The sequence below is a fragment of the Canis lupus genome, chromosome 4 (assembly GCF_011100685.1).
Source record: "Canis lupus familiaris isolate Mischka breed German Shepherd chromosome 4, alternate assembly UU_Cfam_GSD_1.0, whole genome shotgun sequence".
Classification (NCBI taxonomy): Eukaryota; Metazoa; Chordata; class Mammalia; order Carnivora; family Canidae; genus Canis; species Canis lupus.
The window spans coordinates 70,597,992-70,624,631 of record NC_049225.1 but is presented as its reverse complement, the minus strand read 5'-3'; the positions used below and the strand labels follow the sequence as shown (position 1 = coordinate 70,624,631).

General features: G+C 38.1%; 1 protein-coding gene across 1 annotated transcript in view; it reads right to left on the bottom strand.

Moving 5' to 3' along the window:
* C9 (complement C9) overlaps positions 1-26,640 on the bottom strand; it is a 59,811-nt gene that overhangs the window by 12,469 nt on the left and 20,702 nt on the right. Inside the window, exons 5-9 of the mRNA XM_038535265.1 lie at positions 24,866-25,004; positions 11,104-11,367; positions 6,538-6,778; positions 3,740-3,865; positions 1,812-1,990 (exon numbers count right to left, since the gene is read on the bottom strand). Coding sequence (XP_038391193.1) covers positions 1,812-1,990; positions 3,740-3,865; positions 6,538-6,778; positions 11,104-11,367; positions 24,866-25,004 — 949 coding nt within the window. The remainder of the gene's footprint in view (positions 1-1,811; positions 1,991-3,739; positions 3,866-6,537; positions 6,779-11,103; positions 11,368-24,865; positions 25,005-26,640) is intronic.

Sequence of the window (26,640 nt, the reverse complement as noted above, 5' to 3'; positions counted from 1 at the left end):
AAAATCTGGAGATAAATAATTGCCCTCGAAAATAGGATAAACTGGGATGCCTGGGTAGCTCAGTGGTTGAGTGTCTGCCTTCGGGTCAGGTCGTGATCCCAGGGTCCAGGATCGAGTCCCATATCAGGCTCCTTGCAGTAGAGACTGCTTTTCCCTCTGCCTATGTCTCTGTGTCTCTCATGAATAAATAAATAAAATCTTTTTAAAAAATAGAATAAACTATAGTTTGCATCCAGCCAGTATGCCTGTCCAAATGACCTGATGAAGGTCTTTGCATAATTCTAGCAAATCTAATAGTAAATCTTTAGTAGATGCTTTATTTACTTGAGATTTTAAAAATCAGCTCTAGAATGTAATGGATGATGGTTAAGACCTTCTCAGAGAACAATCCTGGATCCATACAAGGACAGCTGAACTTCCTTTGCAGAGATGAGAAGACAAACCAATTTAAGTGTCCATGTGGATGTAAACATTTTTCTAAATTAATTCTTCTTTCATTTAAGATTTTCTGAAAGATTTATTTATACTGAGTTCAAAATAATGAATTTAAGTGTGTTTAAACATAATAAAAGTTTCTCTTCTGATGAATTTCATATATAGACATGTTAATTTGGTCAAGTTTTCCTCCCTGTTGTCCTACTTTTGGGGCAAAATATCTGAAGTTTCCTAGATATGTTAGCTCAATTTCTACAACCTAAAGGGAAAATAGATTACAATTTTCAAGTTTCTGAATTCTTCCTCCACATAAATGAGATGGTTTTGGTAGCTTCACTCATTCTTTGAAGACAATAAAATGGGATGAAGGAACAAAACTTTCCAATAACCAATCCTATCAAAATGCCAACATGATTGTAACTCGAGTTAATCAACCTGAGGTTGGGATGACTGGGTGGCTCAGTGGTTGAGCATCTGCCTTTGGCTCAGGTCGTGATCCTGGGGTCCTGGGACTGAGTCCTGCATTGGGCTCCCTGCATGGAGCTTGCTTCTCCCTCTGCCTGTGTCTCTGCCTTTCTCTTTCTCTCTCTCTCTGTATCTCTTCTGAATAAATGAATAAAAATCTTTAAAAAAATGCAAACTGGAGTCAACGGTCATCAAAGAAAAATCTGATCTGAGGGAAAATTGTGAAATATACAGGCAACACTAAAATCTATAAGAAGAAGTAGGAAAAGAAGGAATAAAGAAAAATACATACTCTTTGTAGTTAGTTTTGTGGGGAGAGAATGGGGCTAAATGAGACTAGCATTTATATCTTCACAAGTACGATGCAGTTTGTTTCCCCTAGAAATAAGTACCAATAAGCTGAAGACTATAATGAAGATACAAAAAAGAAAGAATTTTTGGACCATAAAGACTGCTCACCCTTGGTCTTATTTTCTGAGACCTTATGAATTTCCTTTTCATTAAGGCTTCTAGTGATTCTCCTGCATTGGAAGTGGTGCTGTGACGCCACCAAAAGCAAGAGACGGAAGGGAACCACAATTCCTGGGCACCTACTTTGTGTCAGTCTGTGCTACAGGCTCTACACAAGCAATACTACCAAATCCTCGAAATAAATATGAAGCCCTGGAGAATTTAGTGTTTAGTTTAGTAGTTAGAACTTTACACCTTTAGAGGACAGAGACTTCAACTCAGCCTGCGTTGGTGTAATGTCACAGGTCATGCCTTTCCTCTAAGCCATGCTTCTTTCCAGAGATGAAATAGGAGTGCATTTGAACGCTCACATTTTTTTTAGATGAAGTTAACTATTCAAATGAACCAGTATTAAATAGGAAAACTTAAAAGTCTTCTATTTAGAAGCAAATGCACCTTACTTTGTGATTTATGAGCACTGGAGCATCATTTAAGGAAGTGGCCCAATTTGTAAAGTCAGTTATATCAATTGTCTTGGCTCCTTTGAGAAGCTTCTCTTTCAGTTCATATGCATATTTTTGGGTTCCTCCTCTTATCAGTGAAATAACATCATCAATGATGCCATCACTACTGATGTTTACTGAGAAAAGAAAAAGGATATAAGTGAGTATTTATACTTTTGTGACATTTGAGTAACATTTATTGAACCTTTGATAAAGTATAATCTAGTATATTATTGAATTTTATTTTATTTTATTTTATTTGAATTTTATTTATGTAATTTTTCTCACCCCAAATCACCAAGAGCAATTTTTATTAGTGGCCGATTGTAGACTTCAATTCTCTTAAGAAAAATCACAACAGTATGATAATTGAGAATACATTGATGATTCCAAGTTCATCATTTAAGCATATGCACATGTAGGAATTACACATGACTTTGGGATATAGTATACATTTTTGTTTCAGATTTACCTTCATAGTTATATTTTATATAGGTTTGTTTTAAGCGATTTTAATATTATGAAAGATCAAAGGGTGTAAAAAAGAATCAGGTGAAAAGCAAAATTTCCTTCCATTCCACATTCCTACCCATCTCTTCTTCAGTCTGTCTCTCCAGACTGAATGACTTTTAACAAAATTTGTGAATCTGATAGAGTTGTACATTTTTGAACTGCAAAGGAATTTCAAGAAGATTTTTGTTTATCCTTTCTCCTTTTTATAAATAAGAAAACTGAGACTCGGGTAAGTAGAGTGACTGGTCCAAGACTAGCTTAAGGGTCATATATTGAAAATAAGACATTTGATGGCAAGTTGTTTTCTTTGTGCTTCATCAATGATTTCCAATCATGGCCACATGTTAGTGGTTGGTATGCTTTTAAAAATATCAGGCTTTCCTTTCTCTGTCTCCCCACTATTATCTGATTCTTTAAATGTGAGCCTCAGCTATTTGTATGTCTGAAAATATTCTCAGAATAAATTAGGGTAAAAACTGAGAACTCTAGCACTACCTCATACTTGTAAATCTGCTAAATATTACCAACACAAGCAACATTTATATCAAAGATATTTATATTTTTTAAAAGGTTATGCACTGATTGAGTGTTAAGGATGGATTGGGATTTCTTCCCCCTCCCCCAGTTTTATTAAGATATATTGACACACTGTAAAAGCTTAAGGTGTACAACATAATGACGACATACACATATATTGCAAAATGATTACAATAAGTTTAGTTAACATACATCGCTTCATATAGTTAATAAAAAAATGTATTTTTTCCCTGGGATAAAACTTTTAGGATCTATTCTCTTAGTGACTTTCAAACATATTGCAGGCACAGTTAAGTATAATCATCATGCTGTACATTACATCCCCAGTATTTATTTATAAACTTATAACTGGAAGTTTGTACCTTTTGACTCATTGGATAAAGATGGATTAGGGGTATTGAGTCAGGTGGAAGGCTGAGTTAGGCCAATGGTTTTGGTCTTCTCCTTTCTTAACAATCACCTGCAGTATTGCCACTAGCCAATTCAGAAGTTTTGTTAAGATTAGGGGCAAGAAAGGAAATTTTTCCTGAAGACATTTTTATACCATTGGCCTCCTACCATTGCCATGATAATGATGCAAATCTAAAATGCCTTTCCCAGAGCTGTACACTGTATGACCTGCACAATGGTGATTCTAATGAATACATGTCCACAGGTTACTTGTGTTTATAATGGTTTGAGAACCACCGTAAAGGTAAAATAGTTTTGAAGCACTTTAATTTTTTTTAAATAAAGAGAACAGACAATAGAGTCTATAGTGACAGGGCAGATCTCATTGACAACACTTCCTTCTTCTTTTTTTTTTTTTTTTGCATAGTGAGTTAGGTCATACTTACCAGTTTCACCTTCACCCCTCTTTAAACAATCATCTTTATTAAGCTTTCCACTGATTTCAACTCCAGCTTCCAGAGAAAAATCCAGATTAAACCCGAGGCATCTCTGTACATCCCTTAGTTCAACACCTGTTTAATGTATTTAGTTGAAAATTATTAAATAATGTCTATCAACATCACAAATAAATTCATTATGCTATTTTGTAAGAAATTATTCCTAGACATTATTACTGAGCTCAAAGACACAGTCATATCTACCCTGCTTTGTCCTCATATTAGAATCTAGTGGCCTCCTTTTGAATTTGCTTGTCAACTTAATAACAAAGGATATATAAATTTACTCTTTGTTTGAAAGGGACGTAAGTTAGAATAGGGTAGCTATAGTAAAGTTATTTACCTCTAATATCATGGAAAGGAGACACTGACATCTAACATATATTGAATGCTTATCATATACTCAAATCATTCTTAGCATTTTGTATGCATTAATGAATTTAATCCTCACATTGGCCTTTTGAGGTAGGTTCTGTTATTATCCTCATTTTATAGATGAGGTTATGGCATGGCAGAGCAGAAAAGCAATCTGCCGATAGAATTCAGCAGTTAGCCAAGTTAGTATTTGAACCAGAGTTGTCTGGTTGTTTAGTGTTTCTCTGTATTGACTTCATAATTTGGTTGTGGGATGCATCAACATCTCTTGATCCTCTTTGGAAGACTGTTCATTATTAAGGTAGCTAGTTTACTGCTTTGAGCAGATGGCTTATATATATGACAATTTTGTTTTGGTCCTATGAATACTACTTAGTAGATATCAGTCTTGGAAGCTGACTCACTGAGGTGTATGGATGCTATAGTTACTAGGAAGAAAAATCCTAATATTTCATTCAAGTCTATAATTTATTATCTAATTATTTTATTTTAAGAGTAAACTGCCTCAATTCATTGACCATGTCAGTTTTTCCTCTTATCAATCCAGATCATACACACACACATGCCAAAGTGCTTTATGAAAAAGGAAAAGGAGAAATTAAGTTAATCCCAGGGTTTCATGGTGAAATTTAGAAGTGGGGACCTGGGGACATTTAAGCATTCATTTATTCAATAAATATTTTTGTGTACCCACAGCTAGTGAGAACATGAGAAATATTGTGTGGCTTTTCCCATGAGAAAGGGAGAAGGAGGATTAAAATAGAAGACCACACTAGAAATCTAGAATACTAGGTTTATGACCTTAACCTAAGAAACATAAAGACTTCGATTCTGAAGATGTGGATGAAAATATCTAAGTGATCCCAACAGTCTTAGATTCTCTACCTCTGCTGTGGAACTTTTCGTGTTCAGACAGGGTCTGGACATCTCAAATCTAGGTGGAGGACATGGCTTGGTTCTCAGGTATTGCCAATGGAGAAGTGAGAAAGATGACCTCCCTTTCAAAGATACTAGAACTGACCTAATGACCCTCGTCTACCTAAGGCCAGATGTTAAGTAAAACAGAAGTGGGTAGGTCTGAGTTATCCAAGTTTAAAGATTTCAGCCTATTGAGCTTTTACACCAAAACAATTCTTAGCCTAGAGTGTTCTTGTGTTTTGATCACCTTGCTGAGCCTTTCTCTTCTGATTTCCAGGTTACTCAAGACACAGTTACTTGTGTGCCTCGCCCATGTGATTTCTATCAAAATAGCCTACCAGGTAGGACTAATGAAACTTTATTTTTCTGTCTCATAGGATATAGTTCTGCAGGGCACTATAAACCAAATAATCTCATATTCCAACCCCCTGGCAGTGCTTCTACCTGCTCAAGATGGAGGGAATTAAGAGCAATTAGTTCTGGCCATGACATGTTTGTTTCATCTATAAAATGCTTATCAACCATGGAGGCAGCATCAGGTTTTAAGCTCATAGCCATATCTCATTCTTCACTTGACACAGATAGTGGCTACAGGGAAGGAGCCATAGAAATGGCTTTTGGCAACACTTCCCTCCCTAACAGACACTGAAAAACTTTGAGGGCAGAGAATGGAGATATACTAGCATCTATCTCCTCTTTAAGGAATATTATAACTAGACATAATTACTCACAAAAAATAATTAAAACTTATTAACAAAGTCACTTTGCATCTACCTTATTCTTAGAGGGTTTAGAAGAAGCCTTTAGGCCAGTACAGTAAGTGTGTAGTTCATAGACCTTTCCTGTACATGTGGTAGACATTGATGATCAACCATGGCCTTCTTTCTCATGTTTCAAGTGTGGTCAGAAATCTACTTAACATGGACCCAATTCAACTACCACCATATTATTAGAATTGTCATAAGATGTGGTAAAACTAATTTTCTACTCTGGCTTTTAAGACATTAGACTTATATGATTTTAACATTACTTTCTTCCTCCTGAGAAAATTTAGAACAATATTTTCCTTCCAGTACTGAAGAATCATTTGGAGGATAATTGTCATACATATAATTAAGCCAGTTTATTGATTAAGAAATAGATTATGTAAATTGTCTCTTGTACTTTTTTCACCTTGTAAATCGTATTTCACTAAAAGCAGCATCACCAACTGATATTAAATTACAGTACAATTTTGTGCATTTCTCAATAGTGCATGACCAAGTCATTTTGTTTGAGGTAAAAGCCAATTTTCTGTTTCATAGGGTTTTAGATGCCAAAGGGCAGAGAGAGTTCTTTCAGAGAAGCAGGTTATAGGACTTTATTTTAAAGCCTTTAACTAATTAAAAAGGTTAGCAATAGAAATAATGACGCTAAAACAGCATTAGAAGTTAGAGCTCTGTTTCCAAGTATACCTTTCTCTTCCATGGATGCTTTATCCAAAACATATATTAATTCATAGTACCCTCCTAGAGACCCAGAGCTGCTATAGTGAGTTCCATAGGTTTCCAAAAATGCAAAATATTCTCCCTTTTCATAGGTAGATGGCAGAGCTTTTATATCATCCAAGAAAGTGGTTGTCAGCATGACATCCCGACTTCTCATTACAAATCTTCCCAGATGAATTACTCCTTTCACATGCAGAAACACTTTTTCCTTTGTTGTAGAGAGGGAAAAAAATTTTCATTACCATTATTTCAAATTTAAAAATCACAAAATTTGAATTTCCCCAAGCAATAATTTTTTTTGCCAGTGACCATAGATATCACTTTTACCCAGAAGGATGGCAAACTCAAAATACTATTAGTCCCAACTGTTAATGAAGATGTGCAGCAACTAGAATTCTCCAGCACCGCTGGTGGGAATGTAGAATGGCCTAACCACTTTGGAGAACTGCTTGGTAGTTTCTCATAAAAGTAAACATACACCTACCCTATCATCAGCAATTCCACATCTACATATTTACAAGATGTCACAAGATCAGTGACAAAACAGTCCACAAAGAGATCCGTACCAGACTTTTATAGCAGCTTTAGTCAGAATAGCTTAAAACTACAAACAACTCAAATGTCTATCAACAGAAGAATTGATAAACAAATTGTGGTATGCTCATGAAAGGGAATACTAGTTAGCAATAAAAAAGAGCAAACTACTCATACACACAACAACATAAATAAATCTCAAAAATATTACGCTGAATGAAGAGTCTAACTAAAAGAGTGTGTCCTGTATGATTTCATTATGTGAAGTTCTAGACCAGGTAAAACTAAACTATGGTCAGAGAAATTGGAAGAGTGGTTGCCTCTCAGGCACTATTGGGATTTACTGAAAAGGGGATGAGGAATTTTCTTGAGGTGATGGAAATGTTCTACATCTTGTTTGATGAGGTGGCTAAACAGGTAGTTACAAAAGTCAAAACTCATGGACCTATAGGCTTAAAATGTTTGCTATTTGCATGTTATTGCTTGAAAATTATACCTCGCTAAGTTGATTGTAAAATGTTGACGATGGAAGGAGAGGTAGCCATTATAAATGCAGCCTAATCTTTTCATTTTGTGGATGGGGAAACTCTGATCCAAAATTTCAAGTTATTTGCCCCAGATCACAAAAATAGTCTGCGGCAGTGATGAGTACTACAAACCTAGGTCTCAGGTCTCCCTGTTCCTTCCCCTAAGTCCTTTCCATTTTTTATAACAAAGATAGGATAGACAACATTTTAAGACATGAAAGCTAAACGGGTGAATAGTTAAGCATTCCTAGAGATGATGGTTTAAATTTCCAGGAGAAGATCAGGGCAGTGACAAAGAACTATGTGTTTCAATGCCTCAGATTATCTCAGTCAAAACTAAACTACAATTGACACCTATGATTTTGTAGAGGGTTCATTTAAGCTATAGCAGTGGTTAACATATGTTGTTTGCAGAGAAGTTTAAAACATTTTTATTATTTTTTAAAAGTATATCTTTTTTTTTTATTTTTTATTTTTATTTATTTATGATAGTCACAGAGAGAGAGAGAGAGGCGCAGAGACACAGGCAGAGGGAGAAGCAGGCTCCATGCACCAGGAGCCCGACGTGGGATTCGATCCCGGGTCTCCAGCATCGCAACCTGGGCCAAAGGCAGGCGCCAAACCGCTGCGCCACCCAGGGATCCCTAAAAGTATATCTTGATGTATATGAACATCACACCAAACTTTCTGTGTTCCAGAAGCACAATTGTTCACATTGTATGACTTCAGGTGATGGTCAGTTGTTCACACTGTATGACTTCAGGTGATTGAATAGAAGTATAAAACATTTTATTATTTTTAAAAAGTATATCGTGGTGTATATGAACTTCACACCAAACTTTCTGTGTTCTAGAAGCACAGTTTTTCACATTGTATGACTTCAGGTGAAAGGTCAGTCTTTAACAAAAATCTTAAAGAAACTCACTCCACATAATAAGTCATATAAATTCTCCCTCTGATGATTTGCATAATAATTCTTGGTGGAGTCTCAAAGATGCACCAAACATATTTAGATTCCTTCTTATTGTTGCTAAAAGTTGGAGGTATAACTCGTCAGAAAGATGTTAACATTCTTTGGCTCAACTTATTTCAGAGGCAGGTCTTAGATCATTTCCATCTCAGATAATAAAAACAAAATATCTCAGCCTTACTTGTCTAATCATTTGCTATCGATTTCTCTGCCCTCATGAGAAGTGAAATTCCTTCAAAAAATGTTCTCTACTGGCTATTTTCAACTCCTCTCTCCCTAGTTTCTCTTACATCTAATCCAATCATGCAGCTCTCCTCACTATTTCTACAAAACTTCCCCTGTCAAGGTCACCAATGACCTTCACAATGCTAAAGCCAGCAGTGGTTCCTTCTTTGACCTATTAGTACATCTGACACAGTTCGTCACCCCTTTCTCCTTGATAGAGTTTCCTTTCCTATCTTCTAGGGCAGTTCTTCTCAAACTGTAAAGTGTGGACAAATCTCTTATAGAATCTTGTTAAAATGCAATTCTGATTCAGCAGGTCTGGGTTGGAGGCTGAGGTTCTAGCTTCCCAGTGATGTTGATGTTGCTGATCCATGGACCACATTTTGAGTAGTCAGGTTCTAAGGCATTATACTTGCCACATCTTGCTGTCCTCTGCTGGTTCTTCCTCTTTTGCCAGACCTCCTTCTATTGAAGTTCCTTGAGTTTAGTCTTGGATCTTCTCTTTTCCACTTACATTAACTATTAATGGTCACACTAAATCCTGTGACTGTAAACACCATCTACATATGAACAACTCCCAAACTGATAGCTCAATCCCAGAACTTTTTCCCAAACTCCAGACTTAGAACACCAATTTCCTACTTAACTTTTCCAAATGAACGTCTAACAGACATCTGGAACTTAATCTAACTAAAATATAACTACTGCTTTTCTTCTCTCAACCTGTTCTACCTAAAGTTTTCTCTATCTCAGTTGGTAGCAACTCTATTCTTCCAGTTGCTCAGGTCAAAACACCTTAGCATCTATGCTTGACTCTATACCTGGCCTATTCATCTTCACATACCTGGATTTCTGCAGTAGTTTTAAACAAACCTTCTTGCTTTTGCTCTTACCTCTCATAATTTCTTCTCATGTAAGACATATTAGAGTATGTCAATCTTCATTTAAAAGGTTGTAGTGACTTCCCATGTCACTCAGAGAGAAAGCTAAACTCTTAGAACAGGCTATGAGGCTCTTCATGATCTGTTCAGGGTAACCTTTTTAACCCATTCTCCTTCTGGTTCACTTTGGCCCAAATGGGCAGAGATATGTTCTCACCTTAAAAACCTGTCTCTAACAGTTCCTTTTGCTGGGTGCAAATATGACTATTTGGCTATTTCCTCTCCTTCAATCTTCACTCAGACATCATTTCCTTAGAAAAGTCTACCCTGAGCTTTCTTTTTAACACTACCATTTGCCTTTGCCTAGCACTCCTGATTTCCCTTGTGTTATTCTACTTTTTGGTTTATTCCACAGCACTTATCACTTTCCAAACAATATATAGCTTGGTTTTTTTTTTTTTTTTTTTTTTTTTTGCTGTTACATTTATTTTGTCTATCTCTCCCTGCTGAACTTTCAGCTCCATGAGGACAGGAGTCTTTTTTAGTTTGATTCACAAATGTATTGTAAGCCCCTGGAACAGCCCCTGGCCACATAAGAAATCCACATTAAATATTTGTTGTGTGATTTAAAGAGTTTTTCAGCCGCATACTTTGAAAGATGGGTATGCATATTAATAAACAGACACAGTACAGAGCCATACAAAACAATTATATGAATAGGAATAACATCAGTACGAAGAGTGAATTATTATTATTTTTAAAGGAGGAGAAGGTATCTAAACAGGTGATCATGTCATCAGAAAAGGAAGAATGAACATTTTATAAGGATCATACTGATTAGAGAAAGTATTTTCTATTTTTCAAAGGAGATGAAACAAAATTCTAAATCTGGATTAAATATCAAAAAAACATACATTTTCAAAGCCTTAAAGGTATGATTACAAAGTAAGCAGACCAATTTCATATGCAATGTGTACAATTTCATGGCATCATTACTTTAGAGACACTTTACAGTAAGTAAGCGTAAGGCATTGCAATGAATTACCAAAATTCCTCTGTATGATTCTTCATTGTGATTCGGAAGATGGTACAAATTGAACAGCCTATTACCACAATCCCAGTCCAAAAACACGCTCTGAGTTCTTGATACACTTGTTCTCTGTCCATTAACACCAAACATCTCACCCACTTATATTGCTGCAGATCCCACAGGGCTCTTCTCCAGTTAGCATCCTTCTCCCTGAACTTCTAGCTACATATTTGAGGATTTATTGAGTATTATTTTTTTTCTCTCTCTCTCCAATAAACTCTATCTGTTCCAAACACTTAGAAGAGGCGGTTTGGTTAGTTCGAAAAATATCCCATTATATCCTTTATATTAAGTGTTTGGCCTTACCTTCTTAGAAGAATGTGTCAAGAATAGTTGGTAAATTTCATTTTTGGAATATGTAAATTGAAATTTACTCTCAGCATTTATAGAGGAGTCTCTGGGGGAGTCTTCTCCTTCAGGGTTAATTTTACACTTTTCAATTGCTTCAGTAGGTGTGAGTTTTAAAGCTATATCTGCTTTAAAATTTGATGTCTTCTCTTGGACAATTTTTTTGAATGACTCTATCTGTTCTTCATAATATTCAGTTCTGAAATTTTTATCGGCTTTGGTCTAAAAGAGAATGATGAAATGCTGTTAAAATCCACATACAAAAAACCACCCTAAATAAACACAGAATAAAAGAAAAATCAAGCAATTATTTGAAAGGTATTTGAGCAAGGGAGTTAAGAGTGAAACAATGAAGTGACATTGCTGGGCTCTGATATAGAGTCCATGACTCTGAAGACAGGACACAGTAATCTCTCTGAGAGTCTGATTCCTAGTCTGTGAAAAAGAGATGATCACCATACATAGTCCAAAGCCTGTTCCAAGATAATGCAATGAGATAATGCATATGAAGGGCTTAGAACATAGCAAGCTTTCCAATATTAATATGTTAATATTTAAAGAGCAATTTGCATAACAGATGCACAATATACTGCCATTTGTGTAAAAAAGAAAAGGAAGAAATGATAAAGCCAACCCTGACTGAAGGCTTCTGGGGCAGCACTACTTTGAATATTTTACACATGTTAATTAATTTAAGCAAAAAGGTTAAGACTTGAGCTCTGCACTCAATCCTTACACTCTCCTGTCTATTAATACATACATACATAATAAAAAAACAAAAAAAATGAAGAAAAAAAAAAAAGAATAGGAAAGCAAGCAAGTGAAGAAAGGTTTTTACCAGCACAGAAACTTACTGGAAAAATCGACAAAGCATAGAGTGTTTGCCCTTGAGAGGGGGAACTGTGAAACGGAAATCTCTAGTGGGAACAGGCTTATATTTCCTTGAATAATCTTTTGTGATTTTCAGACTTTTTGATTTTTTTTTGCCACATTCATTTTTGCATGGAAAAAAACCCCACTGAACTAAACAATCTAGTTAAAAATTAAAACTTTCAACTAAAAATTCTTTGCCAACTTGACAATTGTCAGGTATCAGTGGGAGGCTTGTTAATCTCAGCAATTAAACTCTCTTTCCAGTGATCCTCTGCAATAACTTGTAACTCCTGTCTGAGAAGGAGAAGTTCATCTCTTCAGTCAGCAGCACAAGTTAGATGCCACAGCATTCTGTGGGGACTGTTCCACACAGGGAAGCCTATGTCTGAATGTTTCTGTACCTCCACAAAATCCATATGTTAAAATCCTAATGCCCAATGCAATGGTAGGAGGGGGCTCCTTTGGGAGGAGCCTTCGTGAATGAGATTATTGCTGCCATAAAAGTGACCCCACAGAGCTCCCTAGTCCCTCCCACCTTCTGAGGATGCAAAAAGTCCATAGTCCTAAAGAAGGCCAGCCCTCCCTAACTCAACTAGACTAGCACTCTGATGTCGGACTTCCAGAACTTCTGATGTCCTCATCTTCAGAATTGTGAGAAATAAATCTCTGTTTTTTCTAAGCTACCCTGCCTCTGATATTTTGTTGTATCAGCCGAATGGATTCAGACAGGGAAGCTAAAGTTATCATTGATGGGAATGACTAAAATGTGTATAATTTTCGTTCAAGCAAGGCATGCTGGGAAAAGTGCTCAGTATAAAGGGACTGAGTAACCTGACCACATCACTTCCCTGCTTAAAATCGGTCTTCCCACTGCCTTTAGGATAAAGTCTAAACTAGACTTATTCCAAGTTAATCTCTCCATGATTGTACTCCAGCCCTTTAGACACATTTTTTTTTTAAATTTCCACAGCCCATGCTCCTTCCCACCACAGGACCCTTTTATATTGCTTTTACTTTCTGTAATGTTCTCTGACATCTACCCCCTCCCCCCCCATAAACCAAACACATACACATTCTCTCATATATACGCACTATATGGCTTGACCTGGTTAATTCCTACTCCTCTTTATAGTCTTAGTTTAAACATCACTTCTTCATCAGGGTGAGGTCTTTCCTAATCCCACAGACTAGCAAATCCATTTTCTATAAGGACTCATGTTTCTTAAAAAAAAAAAAAAATGCAGAGTGGCTGGGTGGTGCAGTTGGTTATGCATCCAACTCTTGATTTGGCTTAGGTCATGATCTCAGGGTCTTGAGATCAAGCCCCGTGTTGGGCTCTGCACTCAGTGGGGTCCACTTAAGACTCTCTCTCCTCTCCCTCTTCCCTTTCCCTCTGTGTGCTCTCTTTCTCTCTCAAAAAAATCTAAAAAAGAAATAAAATGAAATGACAAACGTTTTCTTTTATGATTGCTTATTTAATAGACTTTTCGATGGCAAGATCCAAGAAGTCAGGGAACATGTCTGTCTTCTCCACACACCACTATAGCCTCACCACTTAGGAAAGTGCCTGACACAGAGTAGATGCCTACAAAAATTTATTAAATTTAATAGGCAGGTCCAATATAGCTAATAATAATAACTCATATTTGTTGAGTGCTTACTCTTGCGGGGGGCTGTTGAAAGTGGTTTACATAGCATTTAATTTAATTCTATTAATTCATTTAATTTCTTACCTTTAAGATAATTTCTGCAATTATCCCCCATTTTACCAATAAGAAAACACAGGTTTTGAAACTTGCCCAAAATCACACAGCTAGCATTGAAATCCAGAAAGTCTGATTCCAGGGCTGAGCTGTTAATTCTTATGCTACCCTGCCAAAGAGGGCTTGACAAATTCTGACTAGTAAAATAAAGGGCTCATGGAAAAGGTTGCCTTGAAGTTGGCCTTGAAAAATGAATAGGATTTCTGTTGCCTTGAGATCTAAAGCTAGTGGCTGGGGAGACCCTGGGCTCTAGGGCCTCAGCCCAGCCCATCCGGAATGAGTCCCTGAATGTTCTTGATCTTGGGAAAGAACTCGAGGACAGACACTCAACACAGTGGAGAGCGTCACAAATGGGAAAGTTCATTAAAGCAAAAAATACAGTCTCAGGATGGGAGAGCCAATGAGCTTGAGAGAGAGCTGTGCACCCTGGGGGTTGGGTTTCCATCTTGTACTGATGGTCCTTAACAAGGGGGCTGAATGTTTACTGGAGCAGGAAGCAGGGCTTTGCGTTTTTTCTTCCTAATTTGGTCAGGGGTTTCCTGTCATGGCACCTGCCAGTCCTGGGCCTGTCTGGTTTGCTCTGGCTTCCTGTGGAGCACTGCCAAGACAAGCCTCTACTCTTCCCAGTTGTGGACCATGACTCCCTTGTTGCTGACCTCCAGGTGTTCTGTTAGAACCGGCCTGCATACTGGAGGCAATTCTACTCAGTCTTCAATGCTGAGAAGTGCCAGAGCTGAGCGAAACGGCACCAGGAGACTACTCCCTAACTCTCCTGGAAGGCTAAGCTCTTCTTACCTTACTGTGTGCTAATCAGCGACAGGAGAGGGGTGGTGTAATTTGTAGGCACCTGCACTTATTCCTGACATGGCTAGGAAGAAACAGGCACTGGCAAAAGTCAACTTAGCAGTGTGGAGGATTGCTTGCAGGTGTAAGAGTATATTGGGCGGAGTATCAGCTAGCATGCTGCTGAGTGGTCCTGTGTGACTTACTAGGATGCCAGTCGTGAGTAGAGTCTGAAACAGTGAAGGTGGGGTCACTCCTAAAAGAGGTCCGAGCTCAATGACAGTCAGAGATGGACCAATATTGGGAATCATCTTGAAGAAAGAGCAAAAATCTTTGAAGAGAGGCCAGGGGGTAAGATTATAGAAAGAAGGATGATGCAAGGATAGAAGCAAGTTTCTTTATGAAAACCAAGATAAACAGACATGGAAAAGTTGCAATGACAGAGAGGGAGCAAAGGGGCTGGCTTGTTCCAGAAAGTCATGCATTTTATAGGGTCAGTTCAAGATCTCCTGTTTAAAGGTTTAACCAACTGATGCTTTTTGAAAAGGAAGAAATATTATTTCTGGAACTAGGAGTGGAGGAGATAGAATAAGAATACAACCAATAATTTCAGAGTTCAAATTGAAAGGGAGAGAGGTGGGAGAGCAACTGGAAAATAGAATGTAAAGAGGGAAACTGTTAAAGATGCAACTGAGGCTTTGTACAGACAGACAATAAAACCATATATGACTTATTACGATTATTAAAACCATATCTCACTAATTGAGCAAAGAAACCCAGAAAAGAGCAGAGTGATGGGCATCCCATGAACCATCCTCAGCCAAGGTACCTAGTGAAGCCACCCCCACATTCCCAACCCTTTAGCTACTAAACTTCGGGGTAATTTGCAACTTAGCAATAGGTAACAAATATGGTTTTTCTCCATTATATTATCTTCAAGATAATTTTCTGTACTTGTATCTTAAATGTTAGTGGCTCTAGGACTTCATTCTCTAATGTTCCTTTCTCTCTCATTTTGAACTTGCTGGGTGATCTCAAGCACTCTTAAGATTTTAATGATCATCTATATGCTGATGATCCTGAGTTTCTGCCTCCAATTCAGATAGTTCTCTCTCCCCTCACATTTGTATAATGTACTCTGCACAGGATAACTCCATCTATATGTCACACAGACCCTCACACTCGAAATTATCAAAATTCAAATCATTGCCTTCCTCTTGGCACTGACTTTAACTCTTTTTTTGGGCAGATTTGACCCGACTTCCCAGGTCTTTTTTGATGGACTATCATCCAGTGGGGGTGTCCTTTAACTTTCTGTCTCCATATTTTATATCCATGGTGAGTTGTCATGGCTAGACATTCTTCTAAGCACTTTGTATTTATTAACACATTTAACCTTTTCAAAATCTTAAGAAGTAGGTATTATTACCACCCCACTCTATGATAAGAAACTGAAATTCAGAAAGCTAAATAAGTTGCCTAAAGTCTCATGGATGATAAGTGGGGGGAACTTATCAGAATTTAAACTCAGAGGTTCTTAATTCAGAACTGGCTAACTGACCATATGCTATACTGTCACCAATTCATTAATGAGCTCTTCTTAAATATGCTGGATTTAATTTCTTCTTTTTAGTTTCTATTACAGACACAGTTTAGTCTTTTATCATTTCCTTCTTGGACCATGAAATAGCCTCCTTCTGTTGTTACCTCTCTGGTCTTGTCCTTTTGGAATTCATATCTACAAAACACAAAGCTTTAAGATGAAACTCTGACCATGCTGCTGTACTCAGCGGCTCCCTTCTCATGCTCAGGATCATGCCCAAATTACTTAATGTGGCATATGAGCACCTTCATTATTTGATTTCTGCCTGTGACTCCAAATTTGAATTCATATTAGTTCATCATAGACCATAGTTCTCTTCAAAATAGCAGTTTCTACACAATCAGTCTTATTGTTCCTTGGAAACATACAACAAACAAACCAGCATATGTATAATAAACCTGAGCTATGCACTGCCAGGGTTTCTAAATGGATTCAGGTTGCCAGTAGAAAGTACAGTTCATGTTTTCTGAACATGAACATGAAGCCTCTGTTTTCTGAACAGCAACAAAAAAGCCTCTGTTTTCTGTTTTGTGTCAACTTCAATGGCAATTCCAATTAAATGTTTACTTGATTATGGGCTCTTGCCTTCATTAAAAGCACTAGCTTTTAAAGAAAAGATTGTTGGGGTGCCTGGGTAGCACAGTTGGTTAAGTAGCCAACTCCTGATTTCAGCTTGGGTCTTGATCTCAAGGTCGTGGGACGGAGCCCTATGCCCAGCTCCACACTCAGCCCAGAGTTTGCTTGAGATTCTCTCTCTCTCTTCCTCTGCCCCTCCCCTAGCTTACTCTCTTTTCTCTCTCAAATAAACAAATAAATCTTGAAAAAAGTGAAGAAAAGATTGTTAATATACTGCATGCATTTATTTATTAATTCAGTAATCAAAAAAAATTCAGTAATCATTTTTTAAGCAAAGAATACAATGTTAGTTCCTCAGGATTCCATAGTAAATAAAATGACTAGAAACTTGACTTAGGGTATACATGATGCAGGAAAATAAATGCTAGAGCAGAAAGGAAAACAGAGGCTATTGCATTAGTTATCAAGTGAAACATCTAATCAACAGAATTCAGAGAGGGCAGCCTGGGTGGCTCAGCGGTTTAGCGCCGCCTTCAGCCCAGGGCCTGATGCTAGAGACCTGGGATCAAGTCCCACGTCAGGCTCCCTGCATGGAGCCTGCTTCTTCCTCTGCCTGTGTCTCTGCCTCTCTCTCTCTCTCTCTCTCTCTCTCTCTCTGTGTGTGTCTCATGAATAAATAAATAAAATCTTAAAAAAAAAAAGAATTCAGAGGAGAAAGAAGGAGTGGTAATCAAAAGCCAGGTCAGCAGTGACCTTTTTCTCCCTACCACAGAGATTGATTATCCTGCTAGCTACAGGGAAACACTCACTATATTTAAGCAGCAAAGTGAGAAGATCAGATTTATCATTTATCTTCATACTGATGTGTGTGGAATGAATTGAAACTGAGCAAAACTAGAGGTCTTAAGCTGATGGGGAGACTCTCATAGCAGCCCAGCTGAGAAACTACAGGGGCCTAAGGCCATGGCCATGGCAGTGGGAATGGAGAAGAGAAGACAGATTTAGCAGACATTATGAAATAATGGAACTAGGACATTGATTGGCTATTGAAGACTTTGAGGGACATGCATCTGTAGAGGAAGTCTTTAGAATGATTCTCAGATTCTGAATTTGTTGATTAGGAAGATATTATTTCATTGTATCCATCTAAGTGAAGAATTCAAGAGTGAAAATCAGGGAACTGGGTCAAAGAGTGGATATCAGCTTTGGGTATGTTAACTGTGTGACGACTGCAGATGACTAGCTACATAGGTATCTAGTTCAGAGAGAGACCAGAAATACAGTATTTGCAAATCATCAGGTTAGAGGTGAAAATTAAAGCCACAGGAGGGGAAAAAATCAACCCAAGGAGAATATGTAGACAGAGACCAGAGAAATAAGGCAAAGTAGGAACTCTGGTGAGACTTATATTTAAGGGCTGTGCTAAGTAAAGGGAGCTAAAAAAAAGTAACTTCAAGATGGACTTTGGCAAAAGGAGTCTGGGTAAGAAAGTAATAGAGATTTGGTGTTGTGAGCTGTACTGTGTCCACTCCCCCTCCCACCCGCGTAAGTCCAGAGCCCAGCTACTACAGAATGTGACTGTATTTGGAGATATAATCATTAAAGAGCTAATTAAGTTAAGATGAGGTCATTAAAGTGGGCTCGAACTCAATATGACTGGTGCCTTTATAAAAAGAGGAGATTAGAATGCAGACAGACCAGAGGGAAAAGGCTATGGAGGTACAGGAAAAATGGCATCTACAAGCCAAGGAGAGAGGCCTCAGAAGAAACCAACCCTGCAGACACCTCGATCTCAGACTTCTAGCCTCTCAAATTGTGAGAAAACAAACTTCTGTTGTTGGAACTATCCACTCTATGATACTTTGTTATGGCAGCCCTAGCAAACTAATATAGTTAGAGAATTCATGGGAAGTGCAAAAATTGAGACTACAAATGTAGATAAGAGTATGTGAAGATGGGCATTTCCTTCTTGTGTTTGTGTTTTGTAAATGAGAGTCTTGAAATATTTATATATGGGTAGGGTGGAAGGGTAGGGTGGAAGAGGAGAATGTTCTAATAGAACAGACAGAAGGCTTAAGAGGATAGCTAGCAAGGTACTTGGTATGAAATTCAGAGTCTGGAAAGACACACTTTCAACCGAAACAGAAAAGAAGGATGTTAAGGGTGGACTGAGTGGCAGGTAAGTTTGCACACGAGTATAACTTAGAAGAAAAAACTAGAAAATTCTTATCTAGGCTTGAGTATTCTCTGTCAAGTTGAAGTTAAGGCCATCTATTGAGCTCAAGGTCAGAACACTCAGATGAAGAGCTTGAGAGGGTTGCTGGAAGTTTTAAACCAACCTGGCAGGATGAATGGGTAGTCCTGCAGCTAGGGGGGAGGTGTGGACCTGCTGAGCTGTGTGGAGGCCCTGGGGGAAGCTATAATGCCACCCATTCTTAGATCAACATGACTCTCTCTAAACTGCACAAGTTTACAAGAGAGGTTTCGGGTTCATCTAAAGTTGGAGTTTTTCTGGATTATAGAAGGAACAGAAGGCAGTGACATTGATAATATTATCAAGAGTGGTCAAATGAACAGGCCAATAACCAGGGAGGAAATTGAAGCAGTCATCAAAAACCTCCCAAGACACAAGAGTCCAGGGCCAGATGGCTTCCCAGGGGAATTTTATCAAACGTTTAAAGAAGAAACCATACCTATTCTCCTAAAGCTGTTTGGAAAGATAGAAAGAGATGGAGTACTTCCAAATTCGTTCTATGAAGCCAGCATCACCTTAATTCCAAAGCCAGACAAAGACCCCGCCAAAAAGGAGAATTACAGACCAATATCCCTGATGAACATGGATGCAAAAATTCTCAACAAGATACTGGCCAATAGGATCCAACAGTACATTAAGAAAATTATTCACCATGACCAAGTAGGATTTATCCCTGGGACACAAGGCTGGTTCAACACCCGTAAAACAATCAATGTGATTCATCATATCAGCAAGAGAAAAACCAAGAACCATATGATCCTCTCATTGGATGCAGAGAAAGCATTTGACAAAATACAGCATCCATTCCTGATCAAAACTCTTCAGAGTGTAGGGATAGAGGGAACATTCCTCAACATCTTAAAAGCCATCTATGAAAAGCCCACAGCAAATATCATTCTCAATGGGGAAGCACTAGGAGCCTTTCCCCTAAGATCAGGAACAAGACAGGGATGTCCACTCTCACCACTGCTGTTCAACATAGTACTGCAAGTCCTAGCCTCAGCAATCAGACAACAAAAAGACATTAAAGGCATTCAAATTGGCAAAGAAGTCAAACTCTCCCTCTTCGCCGATGACATGATACTCTACATAGAAAACCCAAAAGTCTCCACCCCAAGATTGCTAGAACTCATACAGCAATTCGGTAGCGTGGCAGGATACAAAATCAATGCCCAGAAGTCAGTGGCATTTCTATACACTAACAATGAGACTGAAGAAAGAGAAATTAAGGAGTCAATCCCATTTACAATTGCACCCAAAAGCATAAGATACCTAGGAATAAACCTCACCAAAGATGTAAAGGATCTATACCCTCAAAACTATAGAACACTTCTGAAAGAAATTGAGGAAGACACAAAGAGATGGAAAAATATTCCATGCTCATGGACTGGCAGAATTAATATTGTGAAAATGTCAATGTTACCCAGGGCAATATACACGTTTAATGCAATCCCTATCAAAATACCATGGACTTTCTTCAGAGAGTTAGAACAAATTGTTTTAAGATTTGTGTGGAATCAGAAAAGACCCCGAATAGCCAGGGGAATTTTAAAAAAGAAAACCATATCTGGGGGCATCACAATGCCAGATTTCAGGTTGTACTACAAAGCTGTGGTCATCAAGACAGTGTGGTACTGGCACAAAAACAGACACATAGATCAGTGGAACAGAATAGAGAATCCAGAAGTGGACCCTGAACTTTATGGGCAACTAATATTCGATAAAGGAGGAAAGACTATCCATTGGAAGAAAGACAGTCTCTTCAATAAATGGTGCTGGGAAAATTGGACATCCACATGCAGAAGAATGAAACTAGACCACTCTCTTTCACCATACAAAAAGATAAACTCAAAATGGATGAAAGATCTAAATGTGAGACAAGAATCCATCAGAATCCTAGAGGAGAACACAGGCAACACCCCTTTTTGAACTCGGCCACAGTAACTTCTTGCAAGATACATCCACGAAGGCAAAAGAAACAAAAGCAAAAATGAACTATTGGGACTTCATCAAGATAAGAAGCTTTTGCACAGCAAAGGATACAGTCAACAAAACTCAAAGACAACCTACAGAATGGGAGAAGATATTTGCAAATGACCTATCAGATAAAGGGCTAGTTTCCAAGATCTATAAAGAACTTATTAAACTCAACACCAAAGAAACAAACAATCCAATCATGAAATGGGCAAAAGACATGAACAGAAATCTCACAGAGGAAGACATAGACATGGCCAGCATGCACATGAGAAAATGCTCTGCATCACTTGCCATCAGGGAAATACAAATCAAAACTACAATGAGATACCACCTCACACCAGTGAGAATGGGGAAAATTAACAAGGCAGGAAACCACAAATGTTGGAGAGGATGCGGAGAAAAGGGAACCCTCATACACTGTTGGTGGGAATGTGAACTGGTGCAGCCACTCTGGAAAACTGTGTGGAGGTTCCTCAAACAGTTAAAAATATACCTGCCCTACGACCCAGCAATTGCACTGCTGGGGATTTACCCCAAAGATACAAATGCAATGAAACGCCGGGACACCTGCACCCCGATGTTTCTAGCAGCAATGGCCACGATAGCCAAACTGTGGAAGGAGCCTCGGTGTCCAACGAAAGATGAATGGATAAAGAAGATGTGGTTTATGTATACAATGGAATATTACTCAGCTATTAGAAATGACAAATACCCACCATTTGCTTCAACGTGGATGGAACTGGAGGGTATTATGCTGAGTGAAGTAAGTCAGTCGGAGAAGGACAAACATTATATGTTCTCATTCATTTGGGGAATATAAATAATAGTGAAAGGGAAAATAAGGGAAGGGGGAAGAAATGTGTGGGAAATATCAGAAAGGGAGACAGAACGTAAAGACTGCTAACTCCGGGAAACGAACTAGGGGTGGTAGAAGGGGAAGAGGGCGGGGGGTGGGAGTGAATGGGTGACGGGCACTGGGTGTTTGTTAGTAAATTGAACACCAATAAAAAAATAAATTAAAAAAAAAAGAGTGGTCAAATGGATCTGGATTGATTAGAGGGAAGGATTGAAGGCAGGAAGAGCAAAATAGACTGGGAGGAAAATGATGTCAAAGAACTGGGTTTCGATGGGGACCAAGAGTAGGGTTGTGGTCATAAATGAGACTGAGAGCTGAAAGATGGGTCCGTTGCAGTGAAGCAAAGGGTTAAATGTTGGGTTTCCCAATGTTCAGATTCCCGAGGCAGCAAAGTTCTGGTGAACACAGGCTAAAGATGTGGTTCCAGATGTGAGTGGCTCTAGTAGAACAGACACAGGAAGTGAAGAAGCAACAAGAAGTGATTTGCAGTCCACAGAATATAAAAGTCACCCAGGATTTTGGCTGGATTTGGTGTGGAAAGGAGGATTAGAATCCAGGTGCATTTTACAATTCTTTGTTGACCTCTTAAATCTTACATATTCATGGTGACCCAGGTTTAAAAAAAATTATAACAAAAACCTGAAACCTGATTTACAAATTGTTGCTTTCAAGAACAAAAGTGGAGAAGACCAAAGAAAAACAAGGGGAAAGGAACTGATTTGTACATGTCACCATCACTGTTTTTATCCTGTGATTGCAGGCTTCAGTGATTCTTAGTTATTACTTCTGACCTATAAAGTAGGCAGTAAACCTTGACCTGTAATGTGACTGCTAATTACATGTTTAATTGTAGCTAAATCTTTTACTAATTATATTCTTTAAAAAAAGAGGGATAGCAGATATTTACTGAATGTTTACTACGTGCCGGTAACTTCTTGGATGTTTTAGACTCATTTATCTTTACAAGATATGCATCATCATTTCTATTTTACAGATGAGGGACTAAGGCATGATGAGGATAAATAATTTTCCTGAGATCTCCCTGCTGCTTAGGGGCACAACTGGGATTCTAACCTATGTAGTTTGTTCTGGAGAGCCAGAGAACCAGAGCCGCATTTGAGATAAGGGGTATTGAGGGAGTGTGAATCTGTTAGAGTCAGATGTCATTATTAAGAAATATTCCTCATATACTGATAGCTCAGTAGAATCCTTTCAAAATATAAAAGACAGGAAATTACTGTCAATGAGTAAGTAAGATAGGATTAAAAAAATTAATTAATTCAATAAAAATGTGTTGAGCATCATATGTACACATATACTGGGTTGAATATTAGTATAACAGGCCATCAGGAAGTATAAAATGCATTTTTTGCTTATAGTTACTATAATAAAATACATGAAAGAGAAGGTAAAATGTTCTATTGGGTATTAGAAGGTGCAGGAAGAAATTCTAAGAAATCACAATAGGGATTTCCATTCAATAAGCTTATATTCTTTTATGTATGGTAGAAACAAATTTGGCTTCTCCCCAAGACCATAACGCATTAGAGTGGGGGGAGCACCAGCAGTGGTAGCACCAAGAAGGTGATTTGGGGACTTTAGCAGGCCCCCAGGCAACTCCATCAGTACTCCTCAGTTAACACTGGCCAGATATCCAGGTCTACAATCCCTCTCTGCTTTTTTATAAGCTTGGTGCCAAAACTCATTTGGAGGCATTTTTCCTATCTGAACTGATAAAAAGTCACTATAGTCTTCATTTCTCCCACTTTGTCTGAACTTCAGTGGTTTCACTACAGAAATATTAATTAATGCGTTTGGTTATGAAATGCTGTTCCCGACTCCCCTGGGGGGTGTAGGTAATATACGGGTAAGCAACACATCACCTTTGTAAGATCCGGAACACTGAGTACAGAAACCCATCTGTTTTCAGATTGTAAATAAGAGACAACAGTGTATTTACTCTCCTAATGTAGCTTTAAGATCAGCCCAGGCGAGGTCCCCATTCCTGACCACCTTGTGTCACTCACAGCCATTCCTACCTCTATGGAGAAGCTAAGAGGCTTGTCACAGTGACAGAGACAGGAAAACTGTATGATACAGACACATGTGAAAGAAGTACCAGCCAAATAGCCCAGACTTTAAAGTCTTTAGTATTCATGGGTGAGCATGATCGCTTCAGGATACAATGGGTAGGGATTGTTTTACAACATTGTTAAAAATAAAAGAATTATTAACCATATTTATTTAAAAGTATATGTTTTTTTGAAACTGTTGTGTGACAACAGTGGTAAAGAACTTTGTGAAAACTGAATAGAGTGAACTTTATGGGTCACCAATGGGACCATTAAAAAAACAGATTATTGTAGCTCCTGGTTTAGAATAAGCTAATTATTATTCTTTATTTTATCTTGCTAAGACCAAAGAAAATCTCTCTAAAGGCGATGAATATTAATCCTTTAAATGGAGGGGTCCAGTTAGTGGATGGTTCTAGAGAATTTAGGTGACTTTCAGGAAGGTGGTGAGGTTTCCAGTAGCATTGGATAAAGTAAAAGTCTTTTTAAGAAATAGTTTAACAAGAGCTAGAGGGGTTTGAGGTGAGTGAAAACAGCCACTCCCAGGAGTCAACCAAGGGGAATCCTGAAGAAAAAAACAAACGTAAAGATGGGTTTGGATTGGTAGGCTAGCAAAAAAAAAAAAAAAAAAAAAAAGAGCTTAAATAGCTTGAGCAGTGTACCCAGTACTTAAATCAGCATTGATTTAATTTTTAGTTTGATCAGAATCTTAGATGATTCTTTTTATGGCAACTAGGTATTTGAAAAAACTCTGATCAGTAAGTGCACATAACTGAGGATTGATTGTAGGCCACCGTATATTTTCTAAAGAGACAGAAGCTATACCTCTTTTTCTTTAAATCAATCTTATATTCGCATCAAGTTCTCGTTCTACTGAACTTTTCACATTATTCAGCATTAAATTTATTGAAGTGGCTTTTCAGCTAAAAGCTGAGCCATGTGTTTGGTTCTGAAGAGACTTACTTCATAGACCAGAGAAGCCACGTTCCAGGGTCTGCGGTAGTAGACCAAGGTGTTTCCATCCCGAACTCGATCACAGAGTCCATTGTAGTACTCATTGTCAAAAGGTGTGCTTAGTGGCTCCATCCCTAAGATGTTGATGCTGAGAATGAACAGAGTAACATCAGAAAGGGAGACAACAGGAGCTAATGCCAGGCAGTCCTCTGTGGCTGGGGAAAGAGAGAGCTTTGGCTCGCGTCCCCATCGACCCATTTCTGTGTGATATAATCAGGAACAGAAGCAAGAGCCTGCTCACTTCTGCTTTATGTCTCTGGCAGCAAGCATACCTTAGGAAGGCCCAATAAACTTCCAGGCAACTAGGGCACTGTTGAGAGCACAATGAAAGAAATGCAATAACCAGGGAGCAAGGGACCATCTGGCTCCTGGAGTCTTAACTCCGCTGTTGTAACTCTTAGCTAACCTCCCTTGGTGAGCTAAGAGCCAACTCTGTAATACCACCTATTTAAGTTATTTGAGCTCAGAGGATCTCAGGGGGGCAGTATAACATATGCATGTAATTTTTAATCTATGAATCAACATTGGGGCTCTTTCTCTCCCCATTCTCTTTAAACTTAAGCCTTTTCCTCCAGCTGTTTCATTGCTTGTCAAGAACCTCATTCCCTCCAGGCTTATACTATTTCTATTATACTTTCCAAGGGGAAACACAAAAATTTCAGCATCCCGAAAAGGCATTCTCAGAAGTTCTACTTTTTCCTCCCAGCAAAACAAAACAAAAAAACAAAACAAAACAAAACAAAACAAAAAAACCCAAAAAACAAAAAACAAAAAAACAAAAACAAAAAACAAAAAACCTTTTATTTGGCAAGCTTCAATTCAGAAACAGAAATCTTATTTAGCTTTTAAAAAGTTACGTTTGATTTGTAGACCCGAAAGCAATGTCTGAACAAGAACTAGTTCATTCTTTGTGAAGTATGCTTCTGTTAATTGCAGGAATGGGCATTGCCGTCTAGTCTGTTTCTGGAATATAAGGCTCCAGACCAGGGAAGCCAAAATAGAAGTCTGAACTGCACTTCTATAATTCAGTTTGACACAAAAGCAGAAATACTTTATGGCTCTAGACCACATTCCCAAACTCCAATGAACTAGATTATAAATCTGGATATTGGTTTCAAGAGTAATTTGTCAAAGGGTGTAGATGGTTTACTCTAAAACTCGTTGCTAATGGAAGAAAAATAATTGAGTATCTTAACCAGTGGATTAGTTAAAAAACAACATCTTCACATAAAGGGCACATTCTTTTTTTTTTTTTAAAGATTTTCTTTTTTTATTTGAGAGAGAGAGCGAGAGAGAGAGAGAGAGAGAGAGAGAGCTTGCATGAGCGGAAGGAGAGGCAGAGGGAGGAGCAGGCTCCCCACTGAGCAGGGAGCCCAATGTGGGGCTCCATCTCCAGGACCCTGAGATCATGACTTGAGCTGAAGACAGGACACAATTGACTGAGCTACCCAGGTGCCCCTCAATGGCACATTCTTAATAAACTTTGAATCTACAAACAAAATGACATTATAGCTCAACTTTAAAGAAAGATAAGTTAAAGAACCAATTCAGGAGTATCTTTCTCTGAGCTAAAATTTAACCACTTCTCACTTTTTGCTCTATCAAAACCCTTCGTGAAAAATACTATAGGCCTAAAGTTCTAACATAGGGCCAAAAATGAGACTTAGTAAGTTGAATAAGAAAGAAAAAAGAGACATTATTAGCTGGTTTACTTTTTCAGACAT